The sequence below is a fragment of the Lagopus leucura genome, unplaced genomic scaffold (genome assembly GCF_019238085.1).
Source record: "Lagopus leucura isolate 7727_CA_CO unplaced genomic scaffold, USGS_WTPT01 Super-Scaffold_73, whole genome shotgun sequence".
In the NCBI taxonomy this organism is placed as follows: domain Eukaryota; kingdom Metazoa; phylum Chordata; class Aves; order Galliformes; family Phasianidae; genus Lagopus; species Lagopus leucura.
The window spans coordinates 98,117,752-98,142,630 of NW_024962252.1; the positions used below are offsets into that span (position 1 = coordinate 98,117,752).

A 24,879-nucleotide genomic window follows, 5' to 3' on the forward strand; every position below is an offset into this window, starting at 1 on the left:
CCCTCAATCAAAAGAAGATGTTGGTGTTTACATATATAATAAAGCTTTAATAATTCATCAGCAATATTGCATGCCTACTACTGCTACCCCTTACTTGTGGAAAAGGGAAAAAAAAAAATAATAATAATACCTGGGATTTTAAAACCAAATGCTCTCAGCTGAAGGAAAGGATCACTTCTGCATAGGAGTGCACACTGCCAACAGCAGGTTCATTCCCCAACAGGCTCCAGTAGCATGGACCTGGGTTTCACCTGCCTCTGATGGCTGTAGCTCACTGTACTCTGCTCCCTCAGCAAGCCCAGCCAGAACACAGTTTCTGTATTTCTCTGGTCTGAAGGAATACAGCTGCCGTGCCACCTCAAGAGCAGGCTGCAAACAGTCTGCGGCCACTGTCCAAAGTCAGGTGTAATTTTTAAGCAAAATTCTTAGGCTTTTAGCCTGATTTAGTAAACCTAAACGAGCCCACTCTACACTGGAAGTGACCAAGGGTAAGATGGCTGCCCTACCCCACAGTAGCTCACAGCCCCTCTGGAGTGCAACAGTAAGCAATCGAACTCTAAGCCACAAAGCAACCAGTTTGGGTATTTTACCTCCATCATCAACCAACAGGATGTGCGATTATCCTCCACCAGAGATGACAGGATCCGGGATTGCACTGGGCGCTGTTTGCAAGTGTTTGGAAGCGGCTTGGCTGTGGGGAGACCTCCTCTGTGAGAAGACCTCTGTGAGAGGTCAGTGCTGCTGGATGCAGGCCAGCTGCAGCTCCCCAGCAGACCACACCCTGCGCCAAAATCTGACCCCACCAGAGGTGTTTCTGGCACTGCTGTGAAAGCTTACTTCAGAAAAGTGGCAAAAGCCAAAAAGCAACGTCAGGGCATGAGGGGAACTGGGAGAACGGGAAGAAAGGAGCAGCAGCACGCTGACCTCAGCTGCCCACTGCGGCCATCACCTCAGCAGGCAGCGCCGCCGCCATGAGGAGAGGTGCCAAGGCGGGAACGGGGGCAGAAGCCTGAGCCCAGCTCCTTTTTTTTTTTTTTTTTTTTTTCCAAACCCCCAATACAAGAATCAGTCATCAGAAGTTCATCAACTGCCAATAAATAAATAGGAATCAGAGATTTTCAGCCTTTATTTTGGCTGGTAGAGGGAAAAACACGCTGTGTAGTTGAGCACATGTTTAATCTGCAGAGGAAGTGAATTACACCTGTGGCCAAGAAGCAACATGACTGCTCACTGCTGCAACCAGAGCGACTTCCCCTTGTTTGACTGTCCACACAGGACATCATGGAGAAGCACAGAGCAGAACAAATCTCTGCCTGGCCCCAGCACGCTCAGCAGCAGAGGCCAACATGGTGCTGTGTGTGGGTGCCCAGCCACAGCACATCTGTGGGGTGCTGCTTGCCAGCATGCTCCCTCAGTTAAGTTACTTCAGATTCCTAAGTGATTCATCTTCTTTGGACAAACGTCCTTCACTTCCCACGGTTAAGACATGAAACACAGGTCAGACACTTTGACAAAATCAGCTCCCCAACTGTGTGGCTGTCCAGCTCAGAGCAGCAGTGGGGAAGGCAGCAAAAACATCCCTAAACGACAGGAAAAATCCCCTATGCCATGGAGAGAGGGCCACGCTACCAAGCGCCATGCTGAAAAGATATCAACTTTTGAAGTACAGTCCAGCTGAATAAATACCAGTGAAAGTCAATAGACAAATCCTGTTAGGAGCTGCAGTGCTCTGGGAACCTGATTGGAATTTGAACATTTGCATTGATTTTTTTTTCCACATTACCAGCTGGGAGTAAGCAGTGGAGAGGAGGTGCGCTGATCGCTCCATGGGAACACGACTCGCTAGCAAAGGGTTACCTTTTAAAGGATTATCTTTTAAACAAAGACAAAAAAAAAAATCGGTATACTGCAAGCAACTAGCTCAAATCAAAAGAAACACATTAATCCAACGGGATTATCAGGTAAGGCTTCCATACATTTAACATCCAGATACACAGCTGAGAAGCGCAAACCATTTTATTTAGATGTCTCGGTGCAGTTGTCAAGCACCTTTTCATGTGACAATCCCATGCTCATGATTCACAAATAAGGGCTGCTCATTCAGTTAAGGTTGTTAAAACAAAAGCCTCACAAGCAACAGCAATTTTCTGTCTTGTTTTTTTTTTTTGCAGAGCTCTTTCCTTTACCCTTGCATATGTAAGCTCTGATCATCAAGTCCTTTTAACTCCAGCCAGGAAGAAAGATTAGTAGCTGCCTGCACTGCTCCTACATTGTGAAATTTCCAGAACTGAGCTCTTTTACTTCCCTCTGGGAGGCAGGGTAAGTAACAGAAAACTGAAATCAAGCACTGCATGTTTTTTTTCCTGAATTGTAACACTCATGTTAGCTCCTGCAGTACTGCAAAAAGCCAAATAGCACCAATGTTCAAAGAGGAAATGTATTTAGAAACAACGCTCGCTATACGCACTTGTGCCTCTGTCTTGCTAGTAGATATGTTGGTAGCATCGTACACAAGCGATTTGTACTGAAATCCATTTCATAATTCCAGCAGGAATGGGGCAAGGAAACGAGTGAAAAAGAGGAGCAAAGATAGAGCCACATTACCTGACTAACAAGACATTCTACCTTGTTTTATTCTTGTAACTTTTTTTAAACCATTAAGAGGCATTCAAAATTCCCCTGAAGTAGCTGTAATTAAAAAATTGAATTACTTAACCACAATATAGAGTAACACACAGTTTGGTTCCCTAATATTTCAGTCCCACACACAGGCCACCCCTACTCATATCCAGAGAGGAAAATGAATTCAGCAACAGTCACAGACTCTGGTTTTTGATGGTATCAAATGTTACTGACTTTAGTGGAATTTCCCATTTGATAATTTTACCATCCCGCGTAAGACAGACGGTTTTATAAGCAACAGAACACTACATTTCCTCAGCATATATTCCACAATCAGAATAAATAGTATACTACAGAATCACAGAATTGTAGGGGTAGGAAGACTTACCTCCTCCACCTCCAAGAAGGCTGGAATTAGCTGCAAGAAGAACAAAAGGAGAACTGTTAGTTGAGTGCTACCTAAACATAGTTGGAACTAAAGCAGAAGATGTTTCACAAAACATTTACCATTGCTGTTATTTCAATAATTTCACCAGTCTCCACTTACCCAAACTCATTTACTGCAAATGCAATCTATGTAATTTGTAATCGTAATCTTTACTTTTACACAATTTTGCAATATCTTTGAGCATGTAAGCTAATAAATAAAACAGAACAAAATTATTAAAGTTTAATGCACTGAATAGCTTATGAAATTACAATCTTGAATTTATAATTCTATAAACCACATTTATTTTTGATTACCAAATGAAGTATAACAGTCTTTCATTTCAGAGAAACTTTGATGCAACTTTTCATTAGCTCCCCACATCTTCTGAGACATGGGACTTTTGTGGACAGCTATGAGAAGCCCTGGCTCCACTAAAATCCAAGTGTGCAACTAAGCTGGGATTTCTCTCAGTACGCTTAATTGTTTCTGTACTATAACCATCTACCTATCTCCCCCAGGAATGGATACATCACTTATGGAAGGTGCTTTTCAGAGCATGGTGATGCACGATGTTCCTCCAAATAAATTGGAGCCACACCAAACACTTTCTTATCACTACAAAGGCAAAAACAGAAGGAAAACTTACGTAAAGCATTCACCCTTCAAATGGTTGGGAAACTGATCCCTGCCATATCGCAATATTGTAAAACAGCATAGAAGTAACAGCACATGGGATGGACGCAGGTATTTCTTATTGCCTGTACTTGTCCTGCTCCAGGACAAGATACATAGAGTATTTTCTAGTGTTGAGGCTATCTGTTGCTACAAGCTATTGTTTCTATTACTTCCCTTAGCTTCTTAACTAGAAGGCTTTTAACAGCAAATTTCCTGAATTGTTTTTTTTTCTGTGGCTTTCTTGAGGCTTTCACAGAAAATTGACAATAAACACAGTTTTCCTCATCTATTTTTCCAAAACTCTACATACATCTTTGACTTAACAATCGCTTTCAGTTCAACTATTTGCAACTATTGACCTTTCCCTCACACCTCAGCTTGTGCTGATAAAATGGGAAGATCTCTCTCTCCCTTCTCCTTTCCTATCTTTCATCCCCAGAAAAGGATATCCTTCCTTCTGGCTGTTGGAATTCTTCCTTAAGATTGAACTCAGTAAATGAGGTGAAAACAAGACTCTACTCTTTTTGAATAGAGTTTTTCAACACATTATTGCTGTGAACTGGCTCACAGAAAGATACACAAGGGGCAGAACTCTGTGACTAGGAAACAGACGGTGGCAGCAAACGAGTTTGGAGATAGGATCCTCCTTTCTGACAAACACAAACTGTCATAATAGCTCCAGACTGTTAGTGCCCTGTTGACACTTCCACTAGACCAAGTTGCCCAGTGCCCCATCTGACCTGGTCATGAGCACTACGAGGGACGGAACCATGAACAACTTCTCTGGCCAATTTGGTTCAACGCCTCATCATCCTCACAATAATGAATTTCTTCCCAGTATCTAATCTAAATCTACCTTCTTTCAGTTTAAAACCATTACCCCTTGTCCTATTACTATGGGTCCTTGTACAAAATACGGGGAAAATATTTTTTACATGCCTTACTTTAAGAATTAAAAGGTTACAAGAAGGTTTCCCTGGACCCTTCCCTTCTCTAGGCCTAACAACTTCAGCCTCTACTCATAGCAGAGATGCTTCACCTACGATTATTTTTATGACCCTTCTCTAGATCCGCTTTGACAGATGCACATCTTTCTTATGTTGGAAGCCCCTGAGCTGAATGCAGTACTGCAGGTGGGTTCTCACAAGGGTGAAGTAGAGGTGGACAATCACCATCCTCAACCATGTTTTTTTTGATACAGCACAGGACACAACTGTCCTGATGACCTTCAAGCTTGCACCGTAAGCTCATATCCCAATTTTCACCCATTCGTACCCCCAACTCTTTCTTTGCAGGGCTGCTCTCAGTTCACTCATCCCCCAGTCAGTACTGATCTGGGATTGCCCCAACTCACGTGCAGCACCTTGCATGTGGTCTTGTTGAATTTCACAAGGCTCATCAGGGCCCACTTCTCAAGCCTGCCCAGGTCACTCTGGATGGCATCCCTCCCTTCTATCATATCAATTGCACCACTCAGTTTGGTGTCATCCACAAATATCACAGAGCGATACTGAACTTCAATCTCTCTATATTTACCTGCTCTTGTCCTCGTTGAAATTCAGTATTAAGGACAGACACAAACTGCAAACAGCCACATATTTTTACAGCAGCTTCTGAAGTACTCCTGTAACAGGTAATATCACCTTCCCTGCAGTAAAACGACCATATCTGAGATAAAAATCAGTGTACTCCATATCAGAATAAAATAAGAGCGACAGAATGTTATCTTCTGCCATGAGTCTGCTATTCAACATCACTCTTTTTGGCAATGTAGGATGCACCTGCAATCACCATTGCAGTTCTTGAATGAGTCAAATTCTAGGATTTCAGTCATTATCTCTGAGAGACTTGAGAGACATCGCTACAACCTGCTGTACCTCACTGTCACAAAAGTTACCATCGGTAAAAACGATTCCTCTGAAACCCAGCCAAGGTCCTCACTGCAAACTCTTATCTGCTGGCTTCTCTCAGAATTAAGCTTTTCTCATGCATTTTTTTCTGATAAAGTTTACCTTTCCAATACGTTTCTAAAACTTGCTAATAACATAAGTCAGCACCACACTCTTCTCTGTAGGAACAGCAAAAACACTTCTAACAGATTTTTGGCTTCAATGCACCTGTTGCAGCTTCAACAAAACATTCCAATCCATTTTTCACAGAATCATAGAATCATTAAGGTTTGAAAAGACTTCTAAATCATCCAGTCCAACCTCCACGTACCATCAATCCTGCCCACTAAACCACGTCCTGAGTTCCACATCCCCACTGTCGAACAATACCAGGGACAGCAACTGAACTACCTCCCCAGGCACCCTGTGCCAGTGAAAGCCTCATCACTTTTCTGGAGAAGTTTTTCCTATTATCCAGCCAACTTGGGAACACTTGGGAAAGTGTTACCATTAAAGAAATGCCCAGTTGCTTAGCACTGTAAGAACACCTTACCCACAGCCAGAACTGGGGATTTTCACCTGGACTCAGAGAGCACAGCTCCAGAGCTGTAGCCACATCACGTTACATTGCAGCAGTATGACTTCTCCTTCCCCTATGCTAATTCACAGCTGCATTTCATCCAGCAGTGCTCCCAAATGACAAGTCTTGCAAAACAGCTGGAACGAGGCACGAATTGTAGAAGCAGGTAGGTATGTATGAGCAACCAGCAGCGGGACTTTGGAGCTTTCAGCCTCCAAAGCTGGTGTGGTCTAAACTGCCTCCCAGGCTGCAGCCTTACACTGTGCACGCACAGCTCTGCCACCCAACTCAGGGCATGCCCAGCCTTAAGTACCACACAGGACAGTATTTGTGGCCATCTTGTAAATCTGTCTTGACTAATCTTCTGCCCATACCTCTCTATTCCAGAGATGAATAGAATTCTCAAATCATGCAAGATTCAGCAGAGTAGGGGAGGAGAATCGTTACCATCACTGAGACAGAGAACAAGAAAGAAAAGTAAGTTTAAAGGTACTACAACAAAATGCATGGTAAGGACTTCCTGCACCTCCTTTCGTTTCTAACATTATCCTTTCAAGCTGACCTGACCAACATTTCTGAAACCACCTCATTACAAACTACAATAGATTGCTGGGCATCAATTTTGAAAATCAATCACGATACATATCTCAAAATGTGATTTTAATATACACAGTTCCCCGCCAGACTGCAATATAACACATGTTGATAAACCCCATTCAAAACATACCCCTTAGTGCTAGCATGCAAGAGGCAGCATCAGCTAACACAGAGTTCAATTAAAATAAAACAGCAACATTTGTTGATCAATTTCCAGGGTGCATATTGAAGAGCAGCTTCAGGATGAAACATTGAGCATCTCCCCTTGAAAGAGTGTTGGACTCTACATTTTGAGAGACTGATTTCACCCTCTGTCTGCCTCTGTATGGCAAACAAAAGCAAGTCCAGGAGTGGCCTCCAGCCCTTAGATCTACATTTCTTATTATTACAGATACTAAAAGTATTAGCAGCAAGGATTGTTTCTAAAAAAGTTCAGGCTCCTCTCTTAAGAAAAAACCTACTCAAAAAAATCCACATAAGAGAAAACACTGTCCCTATTCATTCAGTATAGCAATTTAGCCCTTAATGAGGTGTTTATGACCCCGGACTCAACCAGGAGTTCAGTTTTTCTAATGACTCAGCACCTCAGTGGTTTTGGCTTTAATTCTTTTAAATATACAAGAACAGCACCAGGACAGGGATGCTAAATGAGCTCCATGAGCGCTGGTCAGTTCTATGCAGAACACTCCACTCTTGCTCCAAAAACCAATGCTTTTTTTTCCAAAAAACTTCTGCTGCCAGGGAGAAAAAGAGAAAAGAAAAAAAAGGAGAATTTTAAGTAAGCTTAGTTTCTCACTATGAAATATTCATATTGGAATATCCAGTTACTAAAATGTGCAAATTTAAATAATGAGTAATCCAGCGTAATTTACAAATAAGAACTGGACATGAATGTTTTACATCTCAGCTTTCTGAATGAGCGAAGTCATCGAGCTTTCCAACACTTTATCAACTGAATAAGCGGAGCAGAAACTCTGGCCCAAGTCTTCACATTTCCTCAGTGCTCTCTTTACAGCCCTTGCCAAGAAGAAGGATTATTCGAAATTTTGTGGAAAGCAAATGAATGCTGAAGAAGTTCACCCCAAATGAAACTGAAAATCTTTCTGCGCTCTGAGCCAAAAAGATACGAGAAGTGAAAAAGGACAGGTTGCTTAAACCGACATCTGCAGTCACAAAAATGCCTTTTTTTCCTGCTGTCAATTCTGCTGAAGTTAGAAAATAGAAATGATGCGAATACCAATTTTTGTGGTGTCTCTGGAGATAACATGCTTTTAGCTTTGTTAACAACGCAGCTGACTAACTCTGGTTACTTTCTGTTGGCATATACTCATCTGACAACGTTTTTAAAACGTAAATTCTTCTGGGAGCGCGTCTTTGTCGAGTATTAATGGCACTAGTAACTTAAATTGACATCTATGTCATGCAGCCATGCATCTGTCAGTATAATAAAAATATACTTTTAAAAGATTACTTGATATTGTCTGACTTTGGCAGCAGATGTTTGAGCTTGCTTTGATGTAAAAAAGATTAAATATTTTTGTCAATACTTTCTAATTGGGAAATTTATTCAAGAAGACATCTTTATAACTGGCAGTGCTGCAAGATGCAAGGCACTCTATTGCCTCAGACACCATTTTTATTCATCAATAAAACATCATAACAGGCAGCTGGTGAGCAGAGTGCAAGTAATTTATGGAACAGGAAGCTACATTTCTTCTACCTGCTTTCTGAGACATCCTTACCTGCCACTGCATTTTGTTTGATCTTTTCTCCAGAAAGCAGAGAGAACAAAGAAAAGTGAGCTAACAACTGCGTGCTGTACATTCAACCATTTTTAGACAAGACGCGTTTTGGTACCTTAAGGCAAAAAGCTTCAGGCTCAAAGTTCACAGAGTCATTTTGAAGTATGGATAGTAAATAAAATGAAGCAACATTCTGTATAATGCAGTCTGATCACCGTTACAATTAACTTTACTCTGAATACTTTCTGGTGTGCGATGCCAGCACGATCAGGAGAGGTAAAATAACATTATAGTAAAGGACTCGGCCAGATTTGCAAACTTATGTAAGTGCCTAATGATGCAAAGCAGAGACTATTGGAAATTAGAAAAGCCAACCAGCCTATGAAATACGATTGACTTCACATATTCAGGCACAGCAGAAAATACCCCTATTAGCACCTCCAGACACTACAAGCATTTTGCAAACACAGGCTTCAGATACTCAACATGGAGGGTGTACAGTATGCACAACTGCACACCACAAACAGATCTGTGACAACACGAAGCAATAATTTACTTAGCTGCTTTCTACCACACAGAAAATTTCTACAAATGTGTCACTTCCCTCTGTTCCTGGAAAGGGCCTTCACCTCTCTGGACTAGTACTGAACAGCCAAGCTGAGCCGAATGCACCAGCTCATGAGCAAGCAGGATGCTGACAAGACAGCCCCACAGGATGGCAGGGATGGAGAGCTGGCTGCTCCACAGCCCTCAGCCTCTACACCCCAGCACCTCGGAGCCAGGAGCAGAGCGAGCCCTGTGCCAGCCAAAGGCTCAGCCCTGACCCACACTGCTCCTGGGAGCTAAACCACTGCTGTGTGCAGCTTACAAGTTTGGGGGTTTGTTTGCTTTCAAACAATCATCCAAAGCAGGTCATGTTCTCAAAACATACCCAAGGACTTCAGCTTCCAGGTAGTAATTCTCGTATGCTCACTCAGAAACCTCTGTAAATAAAAGCGACGGTTTCCCCATGCAGGTTTACCACTGGCAAAAGGTACCAACTTCAAGCTCTCTTTCTAAGAAGACAGGAATTCCCAAAGCAAGACCTAGTAAGTCTAAACAACTGAGATGTGGAGCACGAGAGACAACAGCAAGGGGCCGAAATTTCCATGTATTACTTTTTTTTCCCTGGATATTGAACAAATTTGTCCAAATTTAAAGATTAATAAAATCTAATGGGAGGTTTTACTTAATTCAAAAGTGTACATTTTGTATTTGAACCTAATAAAATGTTTTTGTGACCACAACCATGCGGTCTATGTTATGCTATTTCCCCCTCTCACAAACTCTCTATGGAGAACAAGTTGTTTCAGCTAAGTTTTGCCATCTTTACAAATAAAGCAGTCATTATTTCTATTTCAAACCTCTATAGCGTATCTCATAGGTAGATTAATTAATCATAGGTAGATTAAGGAAAAAAGTCATATACTAGTAAGTGCTCTGGAGTTGAGTCTGTCAAGGAAATTGCCTTCACAACATTCTGCATTCAATATGGAAACAATAACTGTCAGAACTTTTCAGTATTTCTCCTCTTGTAATACATCACAAACTCAATACATAACGTGCAATTATGCACGAAAGCTATTTTTAAAGATTCTGCACTGCACCCATTAACCTTAATCAGTCCCACACAGAGCATCTCTGAAATGTGATACCAAGAGTGAAAAACACAGACATATACATGTAAATACACCCAGGAAATCCAGTGTAGGCATTGAACATGGGCAGGGCAGCGGTCATTTGGAACGCAGAGTAATGAGAAAGAAACAAGCACACAGGTACACTGTGATGCAGAAGAAACCAAATATGAATTTTTTTTATTTTTATTTTTTACCTTACAGTAAAATACACTGATTGTCCAAATGCAGTGTGAGAGAAAATGAAGTGAAATTGAAATTGTTCAACATATACTGAGAAAAATATGAGAGAGAGCACTTGGTCAAGAGTACATCCTCAACACTGCCACGCGAACTTCCAGACAGACTGAAGCTGAGCTTCCAACACACAAAAAGGAGCTTAAATTTTACAGTAGCCTGAGCATTGTAGGCACCATAATCATTTCTTGGTGGGAAAGTCAACCAGAGTAAAAGATGTGTAACTTAAAAGGAAAAACAAAGAACAGATGAACTTGCTTTTTGGGTTGTCATCAGGACAGCTCCAGTCCCAAACACAACCCAGCAAAAAAATATTCAGGTGAAATCCTGCCAGAACAGCACTTCAGCTCCTCATGCCTTCATACCTGCGCAATCTGTGCCCTTCATACCAATCAGCTGCTATTATTTTCAGCTAGGCAGAAACCCAAATCAAATGAAAGTGATACAAAAGGTTTCCCACCGGCGCCTGGTGAAGGACAGTTAGAAGAACCTGTTTTATGAGGCTGATCTCATCTCTGGGAGGGAAATGAAGACAGACCTGTTGAATGAGAAGCTGCAACCTGAATAGGAAGGAACTGGAAAAGGCTACAAGTGGCTGGCAAGCACAGGACCGGCCACCCCCGGGCTTCGTGTGAACCCTTGTGCTGAAGGCACGTTTGTTTGTCACAGCCCTCTGCCTCTTCATGGCAAACGTGAGAAAGGCACAGAGCAGAAAGAATGTCATTCTAAAACACGGGTTGATAAACTGTCACACGCACTACCCTGTGGATAAAAGGAAAGCTATGAATTAAGATTTCATCCATTTTGTGTGTCAAATTGTGGTTTGCTTAACTGCTTTTAGCCGCTGTCAGATCAAGGTATTTTAAAATATAGCTGTGCTGAAATGTAAAGGAAAAGGGACTTTTTTCAAGGCAGAATAATGAGGAAAAAATATTCAAGCTTACTACAGCCAATTCTTCATCTCATAATTTGGGCCATTTGTGTGGTTTGTAAATGTAGCATTAAAGGGAATCAAAGTGCTGCAGTATATAATTAATCCATTTATGTAGCGTCGTCATCAATATTTAAAAGCCTACGCAAAACAGAATAAGAGGCAGTCCTAGGTTTTACCTGCGCAATTACAAAAGCAGCTTGGGTAGTAATTATTTCAAAATAATTAGTGAAATTTATATAATTCATGCATCTTTTCAGTACCCCAAAGGTACTTGAAGGTGTTATCTGGAATACAGGAAAAATGCAAGTGAAGTTCTTTGTGCTTTCTTTGCCTTTGTCTCCCTAAAATTACAACCTGCCCTGAACCTCCCAAAGCCTACCTGTACACGACAACAGCACCCCATGAGCTATTTCTTCTCCTTTTCCTTCTTGCTCTTCTTTTCCTCCCGTTCATCCTTTCTTCCTTTTGTTGTTTCTTTCATTCTTCCTTTCTTTTTTTCCTTTCTTTCTTCCTTTCTCTCTCTTTTTTTTTTTTAGAGCATCACTTATGTACCACCAGTGGTACTTTGGGAGCACCTAACCACAAGATTTCACTTCAATTTCCTTCACTAGGAAATAGTTGCATAATATTTGACTTCACAAAGGAAAACGTCTGTACTTTCTGATTGCAAAAAGTTTTAATAAAGCAACAATTATACTATGGTAATGAAAAAGAAATGAAAAAGTGATAAAAGCTAACATACTTCATTCTTGAAACATTCATATTCAACATCCTGGTTTCAAAACAATAAAAAACCTTAACTCGTGATAAAAATCCAGCCGCTGAGCAGAAGCTACCTGGGGCCCTGCCCTGTCCTGGCAGCACAGCAGCCTGTGTGTCCTTGGGGCAGGCAGCAGCACGAGGGGCCGGCGGCACTTCTATGCACACAGGAGGGCTGGGCAAGGGCAGCGCTGGCTGTGGCTGCAGGGATGGCCTCAGAGGGTGCATTTCAGAGCAAAATTAGCACCACCGGTTTTGCTTAGGATATTAACACTCATGAACAGTGGTTTTAAGCTAAACAAAACAAAGAAAGCAAGAAACAAAACAAAACAGCAAAAGCACACGTCATGCCCTACCAAAGGTGCCCTTGCGTTTTTTTTCCCAGCTATGCAGACAAGACCTTGCTTGTAAATTCTGCTGCAAAGTTAGAGGAAGGCAAGGTGTTATTGCACTGCTTTTGCAAGAGCAGCCTGGAAGGAAGATTTTGACAATGAATTATAAGCTCCTGGAAGCAACTAGCACAGACGTGTACGAGTGAGGAGCCTGCAAGCCAAGCACCAAAGAAAGGACTACGTTAAGGCACATCCAGCTGAGCCGATGCAACATGCTCTGCTTATGAACGTGTTATGTAACCTCTCTAACCATCATCTCTTTATGTAGCTGAAATTAGAAGCAACTCCCAGTGTGGTCAGCGTGAACCACACTACAGAACAAATAGAGAATCTGGTTAAGTATTTTCCCATACATTCTGTTTTCCAGCACCGGCCTAAAAGGTTGCTGCAGGGCTAACTAGTTCACAACAGCCACGTTTCCCCTTATGGAGGAAAGTAGAACTTAATATATCTGGGTATTTCAGTCAGATCAGGCAGCACACGTTACAGCAAGATAAAGAACATACACCTTCCACCATCTATAAGAATATTCTCCGAGATGTTCCTGTATACAGGTGTCAAATAAACAATTCATACTTTAAGTGAATGTTTCAAAAAGTTACAGTCTATAAGCTGAAAAAATCTTGAGAAGACTATAAGGAATAAGAAGAATAAAGTGCAGCCATCACCGTACCAGAGATCTCAGAAAATGCCCCTGTTATGATAAAAGCAAGTCAGCTGAGTCAGAGATTGGTTATCCTCCCCATTTTACTGCTCCAGGAGCATGCAACTCATGACATGCCTCAAAATGAAAAACATTGTCTGAAGTTTGAAAAATACAGAGGAAAGAACCCATAATTATTATTTTTTCTGTTACCGTTTTCACATTCCATGAAAAATTCTTTTCAGAAACTTTACAGGAAAGGCAGATCAGAAATAATCAAAGTGATGTGAAGGCGTGTAGATACTTTCACGGGCACGACAGAGCCAAGAGCCCAGCTGAAATCACTGGAAATGACAGCACTGCAGATTCTGTGGGACTCTTCTTTTCTCCTGTCAGGTTGCTGGGGTTCTCTCATCTCTCCTAGCTGCAGATACTCACCATTCATCTCAGCAATCAGCAGGCTGGAGCGATAGCGCTCTTGCTTCCCCAGCCAACACTGCCCTGCTCCTGGTTTGCCAGAGCACCAGCTCTGTCCCTGCTCTGGGGTACCATTGGCCATGTGAGGTGTGAGGACTGGAGCCAGGCAGTTTTGTTATACTCCCGAGAGAGCTCCCTAAAGCTATGATTAGGGCACTTCTTAGTGATGAAGGAGATTAAAGCTATTACCCACCAAAACTGCAGTAAATTAGCACTGCTGCTATAAGACTGGTATTCAACCAGAAGCACTATTAAGGCCTTGATGAAAACTTCGCTGAGGTTATACTGGACAAGAATCTTTCTTTTCTCTGTAGCACACAAGGACGGCAGATGGACTGCACCATCACACATTAACAGTGCCATGCAGGCAGAGAAATCACCAGGCAGCAGCACCAAGCCAGTAACTTCACCACATACACACCAGAGCACGATTCTTAACCCTTGCCATCCTTCCTTCTTGCCAGCTCCACTGTTCGCATTTTGATATAGAAATGTAGCCCTTATCTACACTGCTATCTCAGAGTGCCTTGCCTTGCAGTCTATTCCCAGTTAGAACAATACTCGAGCTCTCTGGAGCAGATGTGTACTTTGGATGCAAACCTGCAGACCGTTGCCAGAAGGCTCATTTCCCTACGTGGCCACGGAAAGAAGCGGCACTGCCAGGTGGCAGCGCAGGACATCTGTGCTATGTGAGCCAGAGACCAGCAGTGAGACTTCACCCCCTGTGGGATGCCTGTGGTTAATTCACCACAGCCACCACAAGCACTTCCACCACAAATCCTTTCAGCTCTAACCATGCCCCGAGATCACAAGAGCTGCTTGCACTTGCTGTTTTTGCTGGTGCTTCTTTCATTCCTTCTAGTAGCGGTTTGCCCATGGAGTTAAGAGTAACACCCCCTTGTATATGAAATCAGGGGAACCTGTTTGATCCTTTCTCTGGACCACAGCTCCATCTCTGCATGCCTTGCCACCTCACTGCCGGAACCACGCTCATGGAAAGCATGGAATAAAGAGGACTGCAGCTCACTAATTAGAGGTTAAGACTGGGAAAACACAGCCAAAGAAGAACCCTACAATTTCTACAGACAATTAAACTGAAAATAAATTTAGGAAAGCTAATTAATCACTATGAAATTAATTCACTTTTTTTTTTTCCTTCACTAATGAGTATTTTTTGAGTGTTGATCAAATAAACATCCCCATCATTTGGTTTTTACCCATCTTCCTCCAAAGCTAAGAGAGATAAAAAGCATGTAAAGTTGTAAACCAGGATGAATGTGTCTGGTCCAAGTTAAGTCCTTTTTCTGTCAAGTGCTGCAACACATACAGTCCAACTATCCACAACTTCCTAAAAAAACAGTTCTCAGTAGGATGGCATTTTAATAAGCTATTGTTCTTTCTCTATTTTATACCAGGAACATCCAAAAGCTGAAGATGCTCCAAGCATCCACGTGAACGTTTGCATCCAGGACTTGTACGTACGCATATTTGATCCATTCCACAACGAAGACACACAAACAGGAATGCCACAATCTAATATGAGCACAGCAAACACTCCTTTTCATTACCCTGACACTACTAACACAATTTATGAGTCAGCCGAGTACTTATAAAAAGCTATTGAGAAAACAAAGACAGAATTAAGCACAGTAGAAACACTTGCTTACTCAAATACAGTAACCAGTAAAGTCAAAGGATATGACATCTCATGCTATATAGAAATGCCTCTGTTAGGCAGGTAAAGCATGCTTCCATAGCTGCTCAGAAAAGAAAAAGATGAATGATCTTTTCAAGCTCTATATAAAATGATTTCTCTAGTAGCAATTAATAGAGACAGGCCCCAGAACACCAGTCTCACGCTCTAATCATCAGCGAGAAAGAAATTAAATGACAATTAAAAAAAGCCTTTATTGAATATGCAAAATTCTGTTTTCTCTTGGAAAGCAACTGGAGCAATTTCATATTCTATAAGCACATTAGCGAGGAAACGGTTCAGAGGGTAGCTGGAGAAGAGCTTGTGTCCCTGAAGCATCAGGTAGATTGACTGGAATACCAAACACAGTGCTAAGTACAAGTGTAAATTCATGCTCGTGACTTGTGGGAAAAGAGGCCCTGTTAATTTATCTGTAACAATCCTGCATAACAATCCTGCGACGTAGGAACATCACTCCTACTGACACGTATAAAACCACAAATAGCCCAACGTTTTTAGCAGAATTTGTTATGGGCAGCAGCAAACATATTGCTCTGCCTGGAACACACAACTTTGCAGGAGCGTGGCTCTTTACTTCCCCTCAAGTCTCAGGCAGCCTTTCCTTTATACTTCAAACAAATTAAATCTACTGCAATTAATGATTATAGTTTTTCCTTCAATCAGCCCATACTCCTCTAGGAAATTAACTTAGCTATTAAAAGCCCGAAGGCTGGAAAGGAACCTAGTTAGATGAGTTTTACCTCCTCTCTATTGCCTGTGTAATCAAATGCAGTTTCCCCACCAGTTTAATTCTAATCAGTTTAATTACTGAAAATTACAACGAAGAAAAAGCCCTTACTTCTTACACCAGAAGAAAGGAGGAAGGCTGTATGTGCTAGTACAGTACTGGGCAGCAGCAGTTTGATACTACGTGTGAGGGAGGGGAAACGACCAAAAATAAAAGACAAACCCTACAATTCTTTAGATAGCAGCTATCAGCACAAAGGGGTGGAAACAGCAAACCACAAGGCAAGAATCTAAGTCAGAGCTGATTACTTCCAAGGTGTGCAACTGGGGAGACTTTATTACCTCAGCATTGCAAAGCCTTGATTACATAGGATCTGCTCAGCAATTCAGCTCTGTTTCCTACTCAGTCTTTCAGTCAAATGTTTGCTACACAAAGCAATGGAAAAGCAATACATGCTCAGCCCAGGACAACTTCTGCCTTTCCCACCAAAAGCAAGCAGGTAAACCCAAAAGAAGCAGAGCTGCCATGCTTATGGAGAAAAAACTAAGCTAGGAGCCACAAGCTTTTCTTGCCATGTCACTAAACCTGACATTCTAGTAGTCATTCACTGGGGTGAAAGACAAAGTGTGAGATGCACATTGAGATGTTCTGTTCTATATGATAAAATATAATGGGAGAACAGATCTCTCAAAGCAGTCAGACACTCAAAAATACATAGAGTTAGTATGTATGTTTTCCTCGACCTCATTTCCACAGCAAGAAGCACTTCTTAGTGTTCTAAAACCCACTTTTCCAAAAGGACTTATGCCATGGTAGGCTTCTCTTATCTTTTGCCACAAGGAGACTTCAATGCTGAGCAGAAAAAGGTCACAGAATATCATCTTTTTGTTTCTTCTCAAATACTAAAAAAAAAAAAAAAAAAAAAAAAAAAAAAAAATCCATTCTTTCATTACATCTTTCTTTCTTTTCATCATTTTCCCTCTTTGACCATAAGGGCTTCATTGTCTGCTTCCTAATTTTAAGGACCTCTGTTATGCCCACTTGAAATCCCCTCTGCCAAAATGACTAATTCCAGTAATCTCGTGTAAACTGCTGATCTACATTTCACTAATACTCCAAAGCCATCTGATCTCCACAGGAGAAGGGCAGGAATATTTAGGCAACTAACCTGAAGGTGTTGTGGTCACTGAAGAAACTGGCAAACATAAAGCAAGTAAGGGTGCTTCCATCACATGAAAGACTAAACATATCAGAAGCAAACCATTTTATTTCTGCTGAGTTCGCTCGTCAGCCAGCCCTATACTTTACAAAGAGCAGTGTGGAGAAATTCTAGCTTAAAGCAAACAAAAACTGTAATTCTTCACCAAAAAAGAAAACCTGTGAAATACAAGCCAACTTTTTAGCAGTTCTCACTTATCTCTTTGAATATAGAAAATTGATGGGAGGAAATAACACGGCACCTAGCGTCCTGCACAGCAAGATGAAAGGGCAAACCACAGAAACTTGAGCATAAGGCAAACCACGCACTTTCTTGGAGAAGCACATCATTTCTTTCTAGATGACCGCCCCGCTGCAAGCCAGCACACGTGCCTTTCACAAGACCTTCTGTGCCAAGATGTCTGCAGCCGTAGTCCTTGGAAGTGCCCTCAGTTTGCAAAGGGCTGCAGAAAGCAGCACTGTCTTGACGAGCAAACATCGTGTCTGTATCTGGGTTTACAGAGCTCTCCTGAAGGGAGTCTCTGACCAGAGATATCGGGACCGCACGTCCCAGCGTGGAGAATCCTCAGGCTTATGTAAATACAGCCACTCACTCACAGCCTTTGTTCAAAAATACCCGGCTTTGAGCATTTGAAAGGCTGTAGTGTTAATAGGATCAAGATATCTGAGGACAACACAACTCAATCAAGGCTCTTCAAATTTCTAGATCGTCTTTAGATAAGATGTTCTCATGTATTCTTAACCATTCCTAATTGCTTTACCATAAACACTTGAGAGGACGCTTTATCCAATCCCTTGCTGATTTCTCCTAGACTTCTCTTCTCTTAGAAGACGGGGAAAGCTGCAAACCAAGTACCCTGCAAATCACAAAGGTGCTTACTTTTTAAGTACTAACCAAACTTCCACAGAGCAAAGCAGGGAAAGAACTCCAAACTTTAAATATTCCAGAAGCACGGGTCTCTTGTAGTAGCCCTTTGCTAGCTGAAGGCTTCTTTGTCTGCTCCATTCAAATAACATTAGTTTCTCCCTCGCAGAATCAACAACTAGAGAACAGAATAAGACTGGCCCAGAAAACAAATACGAACCGTAAGAAGCAAAGAAAGACAAAGGTTGTGACAAAAGGTCAACTTCCAAAACTCTGCCTTGGTCGCTTTTGTTCCTTCTGCAAAGAAAACTCCATCAGTACTTTTAATTCCCGCTGCAGTTTTGGGGCACATCTCTTGGATTCCATGAGACACTGTTAGAAAGAATTATGGCTATAAAATCTGCAGCAGGTCTCACAAGAAACAGTAAAATCAGCTGCGTGTGTTCATCAGGGATAACCTTAGCAGGCCGATACCACAATCATCTGAATACCTCTCCTGTAAGCAAAGCACTGTTGAGGCTCACACTACCTGCATCTGTTGCAGCAGGGTGAAGCCAGCTGTTATTAATGCAATCAGCTGATAAGTTCCACCTTTACAGTTTCCAAATTCATCTTCAGAAGAACGTAACCATATTTATTTGAAGCACCCCAAAGAGCTCTTTTAAGTGAAAAGAAAGAAATTTGAAAACAGCTGAACTAGCAGATGAAGCAGTCGATGTTAGGTGTATAAGAGAAAGGATATTAATATCTGTTTTGCTGTTGTCATCTCACTGAAGCTCAGATTTGAAATGCATTATGTTGGGTGTGCAAAACATCCTCTCGTAAAGATAAATTCCCCGGCTGGTGTGACTCAAGGACTTTTGAGAAGAATAGATGTACTTTAGATGAATTTCCTGTTCTTCAAGATCAGTAATTCCAGAGGATGCACATGTGGAGGTCCAAGCCCCTTTGTACAGTAGCACCAATGCTCAGTGCTGCACAGAGCCCTCTCACACCACCGCCCCGAGGGTCAGCACCCACACAGCAGCCAGGCTTAAGGCGATTAAATTCTCTAATCAGAGAAGTACAGTAGAAGCAGAAGACTGGATATGTCATAAGTATAGTTTCAGGAAACAAATCTTAGAGCTCAGCAATTTCACTTTTACTGTAATGGATGTTATGACAGCTTCACAGTGGATTCGTATTTAAATATAACTTTAGTCCCCTCTTGCATCCTCCGAAACATCCATCACTGTAACTTTTGCCTTTTCATAATTTAAATGAATAATCTTCAGCTCCTAAATACTGCTTCAGTCTGTTTTGACAGACAAAATTAATGCCTCTTGCAGCTCCTGCAGAAAGTACTGCAAGTGCCAGCTCCCAGATGCTTTGACCTTCCCAGGCAGGAGGCCACACAGCAGCGTCTCACAGGGCCCTAGGGAATGGCATGGAGCTGCGTCAGGGGAGGGCAGGTGGGGGTGAGGGAAAGGCTGTGCCCCAGAGGGCGGTGGGCATGGCACAGGCTGCCCAGGGCAGTGGGCACAGCCCTGATGCCGGAGCTCAGGGAGCGCTGGGACACCACTGACACTGGGGCTGGGGTGCTGTGTGGGGCTGGGGGTTGGGCTCGGTGATCCTCGGGGGTCCCTTCCAGCTCGGGATGTTCCACTCATTCCAATGATTTTGGTGGATCTTCTCAGCCCTGACACCACAGAGCAGCAGGGTGAGGGCCAGGCAGTGCCACAGCCTTGCCAGTGAGAGGCAGGCATCGAGCTCTCCTTGGGCTTCAGACCACGAGAACTTCAGTGCTTGGCAAAATGGAAAGTAGGTGTTTTCACAGCCTCATTGAGAAAAAGACCCAAGTGACCCAACAGACTCAATTTTACCCGCCATAAGAGAGAAAATGTGCTACATACCTTTCTGTCCCACCTGGGCTATTTGGGGGTTGTGCTCATTTGCCCCAGAGGAGTTCTACTTAGTTTTAATATATGCATGCTTTCTGTCTTGGGATTTGTGACCTACACTGGCCTGGAGATCAAGTCAAGGGAAAAAAAGGCAACAAAAATCAGTTCTTTGCTTTTATTATGTCTCTCAAAAGCCCCCAGTCACAGTCTGGTCTCCTGGCCAGTAAAGGAAAACAAATGCAGGAAGAGTGCTGTTTTGATACTGTTGCCATGGTGCAGAAGCATTATTCCATATATGGGCTTCATTGCATTTATCACCAAAATCATATTCAACAGGTAACTTTCAGTACAGCCACGGGAGGCAGCAGTCTCTGATGGCCAGCAGCTCAAAGCCAGGTTGATAAAAAGCCAACAGGCTGGAACAGAATCTGGCATTACTTCCCAAGATATTAAGCAGGTTTTACTGATATTAAGACAATTGGTGAATGCATTAAGGATCTTCTTTCAGCTTTGCGTACCATAACGGGCAGTGAACATCTATGAATGGCACTGTACTCACATCTGAAAGAGCTCCATTAGGAAAGAAAAAAAACACGGTGAAAAGGGATTACATGCTCCACTTTAATACATCATTTAAAAGCTTACCAGAAGGATCAAAGTCCGTGCAAAACGACTCAAAATACTGTTGATTCACAGGACATCTTCTGAGAGTCCTGAACCTGTAAGAAAGCTCCACATCCCAAAGGAGTATTTTTAAAAGCTAAATGATCACCTTTTATTTCGCTCAATTACAAGCATGCTGAACATTCACCTAGCTGCAGTTAAAAAGAAAAAACCTACTGTAACTAAAAGTTCCACATAACATGCCCTGCTTATTAAATTCATTAAATTGAAAAAACATTGGTTTCTTCTGTTGAAAAAGAAAAATGTTGAAATTTATAGCAGCTTTAAACACTGCCAGGAACGCAACATTTTTCCCAGCTGATATTCCTTTCTTCTTCCTTCCATTTTATCCTCTTTCATGAACGGCTACATATCATCCCTACAACACTGGGGTGGGATATTTTTATTACTATTCAGACCTTTAATGCCTTTACTTTTACACGCTTCACATTTGAGGAATGTAAGAGAAAATACACATAATGACAAAAAGGGTTTGCTAAACCAGTGTGCTTTAACTAATGCAACCAAAGCCACAAGAGCAGAACGCAGATGAGGAATTTGTAAATGGCAGTGTTTGGACTATTGCTTTTTTGAGGGATGCTCCTAAAGAACATCCAGCCATTTAAGCATCACAGGCACATCTCCTCCGCTCCCCAACAGCCAGCAGTCCTCTCAGAAAGCGCAGCAGGCAACAGACACAGGCAGTGAACGCCCCACCTCATGGGGGAATCTCTCTTTCCACTGACTACGAGATGGAATCTGGGCTCAAAGTCAGCTTTTGTAGTTAACCTTAAGTTGAGAACCAGCATTCAACCTATAACTTGACAGCATTCACATCACGCATATTCAGAACTGGAAATCTGCACGATGTAGGACAGTGAGGGACAGTCAATACCAATTTTCAAAGTATTGAACAGTCCTCTTCCTGCAGTTTGCAAGCACGTCCGCATTTCTGCTTCGGTACACAACAGGCAACACAGCAGAAAAACCCAGGTTTTCACCCACGTGAAGACTCTTAAGCAGAAACCCACAGCTAGAAATCAAATGAGCCCTTGGTGCCACATACACAGCAGCTCCAACAGGGGAACGTGAGCACGAAAGACACCACGAAGCCCAGATGTAAAAGTGGAAACGCACTGAATTCCTGCCCTCAGTCCCACTCACAGCCTCTTCCCCCTGCCCCAGCCCCCATTTTTCCATCGTGCAAGGCTCCTTGCATTCCACGTTCCCAGCCCACCCATGTGCTGCGCCCCACAGCTCTGTGCTGTCCCAACACTGTGCTCCACCTGCATCCTCTGCAAGCTGCCCTCCTGCAGCTTGCTGCCCAGCTCCCTCCTGCAGGAGGACATTTTGCCTTTCAGTTCTAGCACAAGTGGCTTCCAGTAACCAGTGAAAGATGTAAGAAAGTAAGATGAAAGATGTACGTTAGAAAGGAGATGAATTTGTCAAGAAGCAGCCAGTAGATGGAAAAGCCTACAGCAGGCTGCACCCGAGCAATATTTGCATTTAAGAAAATAACCCTTTTCTTGCTGCCCCAGTAAATACTGCAACTTCCCTACTCCTTTCTGTCTTTCAGGATTATCCTGCATGAAAGATGCCTACAACGCACCTCTGGGTAGTCAAGAAAAATTCCGCTTCAAATTAATTTATCTGAGAGATCCCTTGAGAGGGAATGTGGCTGCTGACTAGGAAACCTTATCTGACAGCTCTGAGCTAAGAGGTCACACGGGGCTGGGAAGCATCTTGACTGAAGAATAGCCATTATCCTTTACTACGCATTATGTCATCTTTTTCTCTCCAAAACAAAGCTCTTGAGAACATTTGATTGGACACCATATAGATCTTTTAAAGTTTGTCCCTCCGTGTCTCATAAATGCCAGCAATACGACTGTGAAACTGGGAAGAAAGACGTTGTGGAAACAAGCTGGTTATTGAAAACCAGAGGTGTGGAGGACACGCATGTATAAATCAGATATTGAGCCATTCCTCTTCAATTAGGCAAAAAGTTTCCCTTACCAAAATTTACCATGAATGTTGAATTATTAAACGAACAACCTAAATTGGATACTGAATACCAATCATCAGCACAAAGTGAAAAAACTTGCTCCCTTGAGACGAGACAATCTAATCAACCTACAGGAAATAAATACTGAAGAAGTTAAATTTAGTGCTCACTAAGTACTATTTTAACCTCTCCGCTCAGCAAGATTTAAGATTTGTCTCAGAAAAAAAGTTCTCTCTTCTCAAATTAACTTTACTCTCATCCTTTCGTCCACTTTTTTCTGCAATTAACAAGAAATAAAGCAACGAAATCCTATACTGCAATTACACTTCAACTGCAATGGGGCAAAGGACGACCCTTCTCCAGCCACTAGACGAAAACTAACACTTACTTTGAAGCCTCAGGTAATTATTACTGATCATCACTTGTCTGATTGTTTTATTTTGTTTTCATGGAGGAACACTGCTGGCAGCACCGAGTTTCCAGCCACAGAACTAGGCAGTGGAAACCTAAATTAAAAACAGAATTGGAGGCTCTAAGATGCAAATGTCATCTGCCAGAGTCCTGCCACCTGCCCTGAAGGACCTCAGCAGGGTGAAGCTGAGCTCCATGACTTCGTGCAGTTAAGACTGTAAGCAATGTTTAAAGCAGAAATGTAACACCACCATTCCTCAACTGGGAAAGAGAGACTGAGCAATCGTGTTCAAGAAATAATTCTGTCTAGCAGCTCTTAAACGTACAGACTCCACTGCACATTGCTGTGAAGCAAATACTGAGCACTTAATAGCGCAGATCAAATTCTGCAGAAAACAAACTTTATCACAGTCCAGCTCCAGTAGGAACACCAGTGCCAAATGCACACCTCACAAGTCTCTCCGGATCTCCAAAAGCCATAGGAAATGTGTCTGGTGGATGTCTGTAGCCCTGGCCAGCCAAGAGCCCTGAAGGTCTCCTGAGGGTCAATGGAGCAGCTCTTCCCTGTACCAACAGGAGTTTATGGAGGGTGTCTATGGGAAGGGCCATTTGTCTTGAAGGAGGTCCTCATGAGGACCAGCTCAAGTTCACCAAAGCAGAATTTTGCTGTGAGCATGCAGACTCGTTTCAGCTATTTTTTTCTGTACTGGGTACAAAAAAGATACCCTTCCCTTAAAGAAACCTTCCCAAAATTGGTCAGATATGCACTCTTCACAAACCACGATGCTTTCCAAGTTAACAGCAATGGGGAAATCCTGGTGTTTCCCACTGCTTGCCAGGGCTCTGGGCACTGCCACAGAGAAGCAGCTCGCTCTCCTCCACTGCAGCACCAGCCCTGCTGCCATTAACAAGACAAGCTGCAGGATACGGAATAAATGCATACATGGCATTTGGCATATTTGTTGTGTGATGTTTTGCAGCCCTACATCATTCCTTTGCTCAAGTTCGGTTCTTCTCAAAGTAATTTGTTCCACCAGCACGCTTCGTGTGCTGCCCATCAGGGAGCAGAACGCACAAAAGGCGATCAAAGTGTTGCTAAACGAAATGAGACAAATTACTGGCAAACTGGCTTCTTCATCCTGTTTTCTCCTTCTTGGTTTTATTATTCTCATGTAGCAAAACACGACAGTCTCAAATATCCTTACCACAGAAACACCAGCTATTCAGGGCTAAGAGCCATGAGGATTAAGCCACCAACAAAACTATGCATCCAAATGCGCGATGTTTTAGACAAATACACACAACAAGCTTGAATTATTTTCACTTGAGTGCTAAGACTGCTAGAAAAATGAAAAAGCTTTAAAAGTTCTGCTGCACTTATTTCGTTGTTGTTGTTTTACATAATTAACGGGACCTTTGGACCACTTAAACGCTTCATCATTGCCCATTTAACAAACACAAAAAGATGCCTCTTGCTCCGGAGAAAGCCGCTTGGCACCAGCGAGGAAACAGCTCGATTCATCTCAAACAAAGGTTAGCAAGTGGGAAGCAAAAGCACAGCGCTAAACGGAACGCTGTCCTGGCCGCACGAGCCCCCAGACGACAGGCAGCGTTAGCTGGATGCGCGCCCGGCCGCTGCCCGGCCACACAGAGTGTGACTGCCCGGCTGTGGATCCCAGAGCCACCAGCCCGCTGCGTGAGCAGGCTGTGTGCTGGGTGAGCAGGCTGTGTGCTGGGTGAGCA

The 24,879-nt window shown here is 42.6% G+C and overlaps 1 protein-coding gene and 1 long non-coding RNA gene across 6 annotated transcripts in view; one reads left to right on the forward strand and one right to left on the reverse strand.

Moving 5' to 3' along the window:
• MACROD2 (mono-ADP ribosylhydrolase 2) overlaps window positions 1–24,879 on the reverse strand; it is an 837,047-nt gene that overhangs the window by 662,088 nt on the left and 150,080 nt on the right. Inside the window, exon 4 of the mRNA XM_042882408.1 lies at window positions 3,011–3,040. Within this exon, the coding sequence (XP_042738342.1) occupies window positions 3,011–3,040 (30 nt within the window). The remainder of the gene's footprint in view (window positions 1–3,010; window positions 3,041–24,879) is intronic.
• Window positions 1,791–9,762, forward strand: LOC122186056. Of its 5 annotated transcripts, XR_006181041.1 has the most exons (5): window positions 1,791–1,961; window positions 2,172–2,319; window positions 4,796–4,860; window positions 6,584–6,685; window positions 7,011–9,762. It is a non-coding gene; the product is annotated as an uncharacterized LOC122186056 (long non-coding RNA). The 5 variants fall into 5 exon arrangements; XR_006181037.1 differs by lacking the exon at window positions 4,796–4,860; XR_006181039.1 differs by lacking the exon at window positions 4,796–4,860 and having other exon boundaries at window positions 7,701–9,762.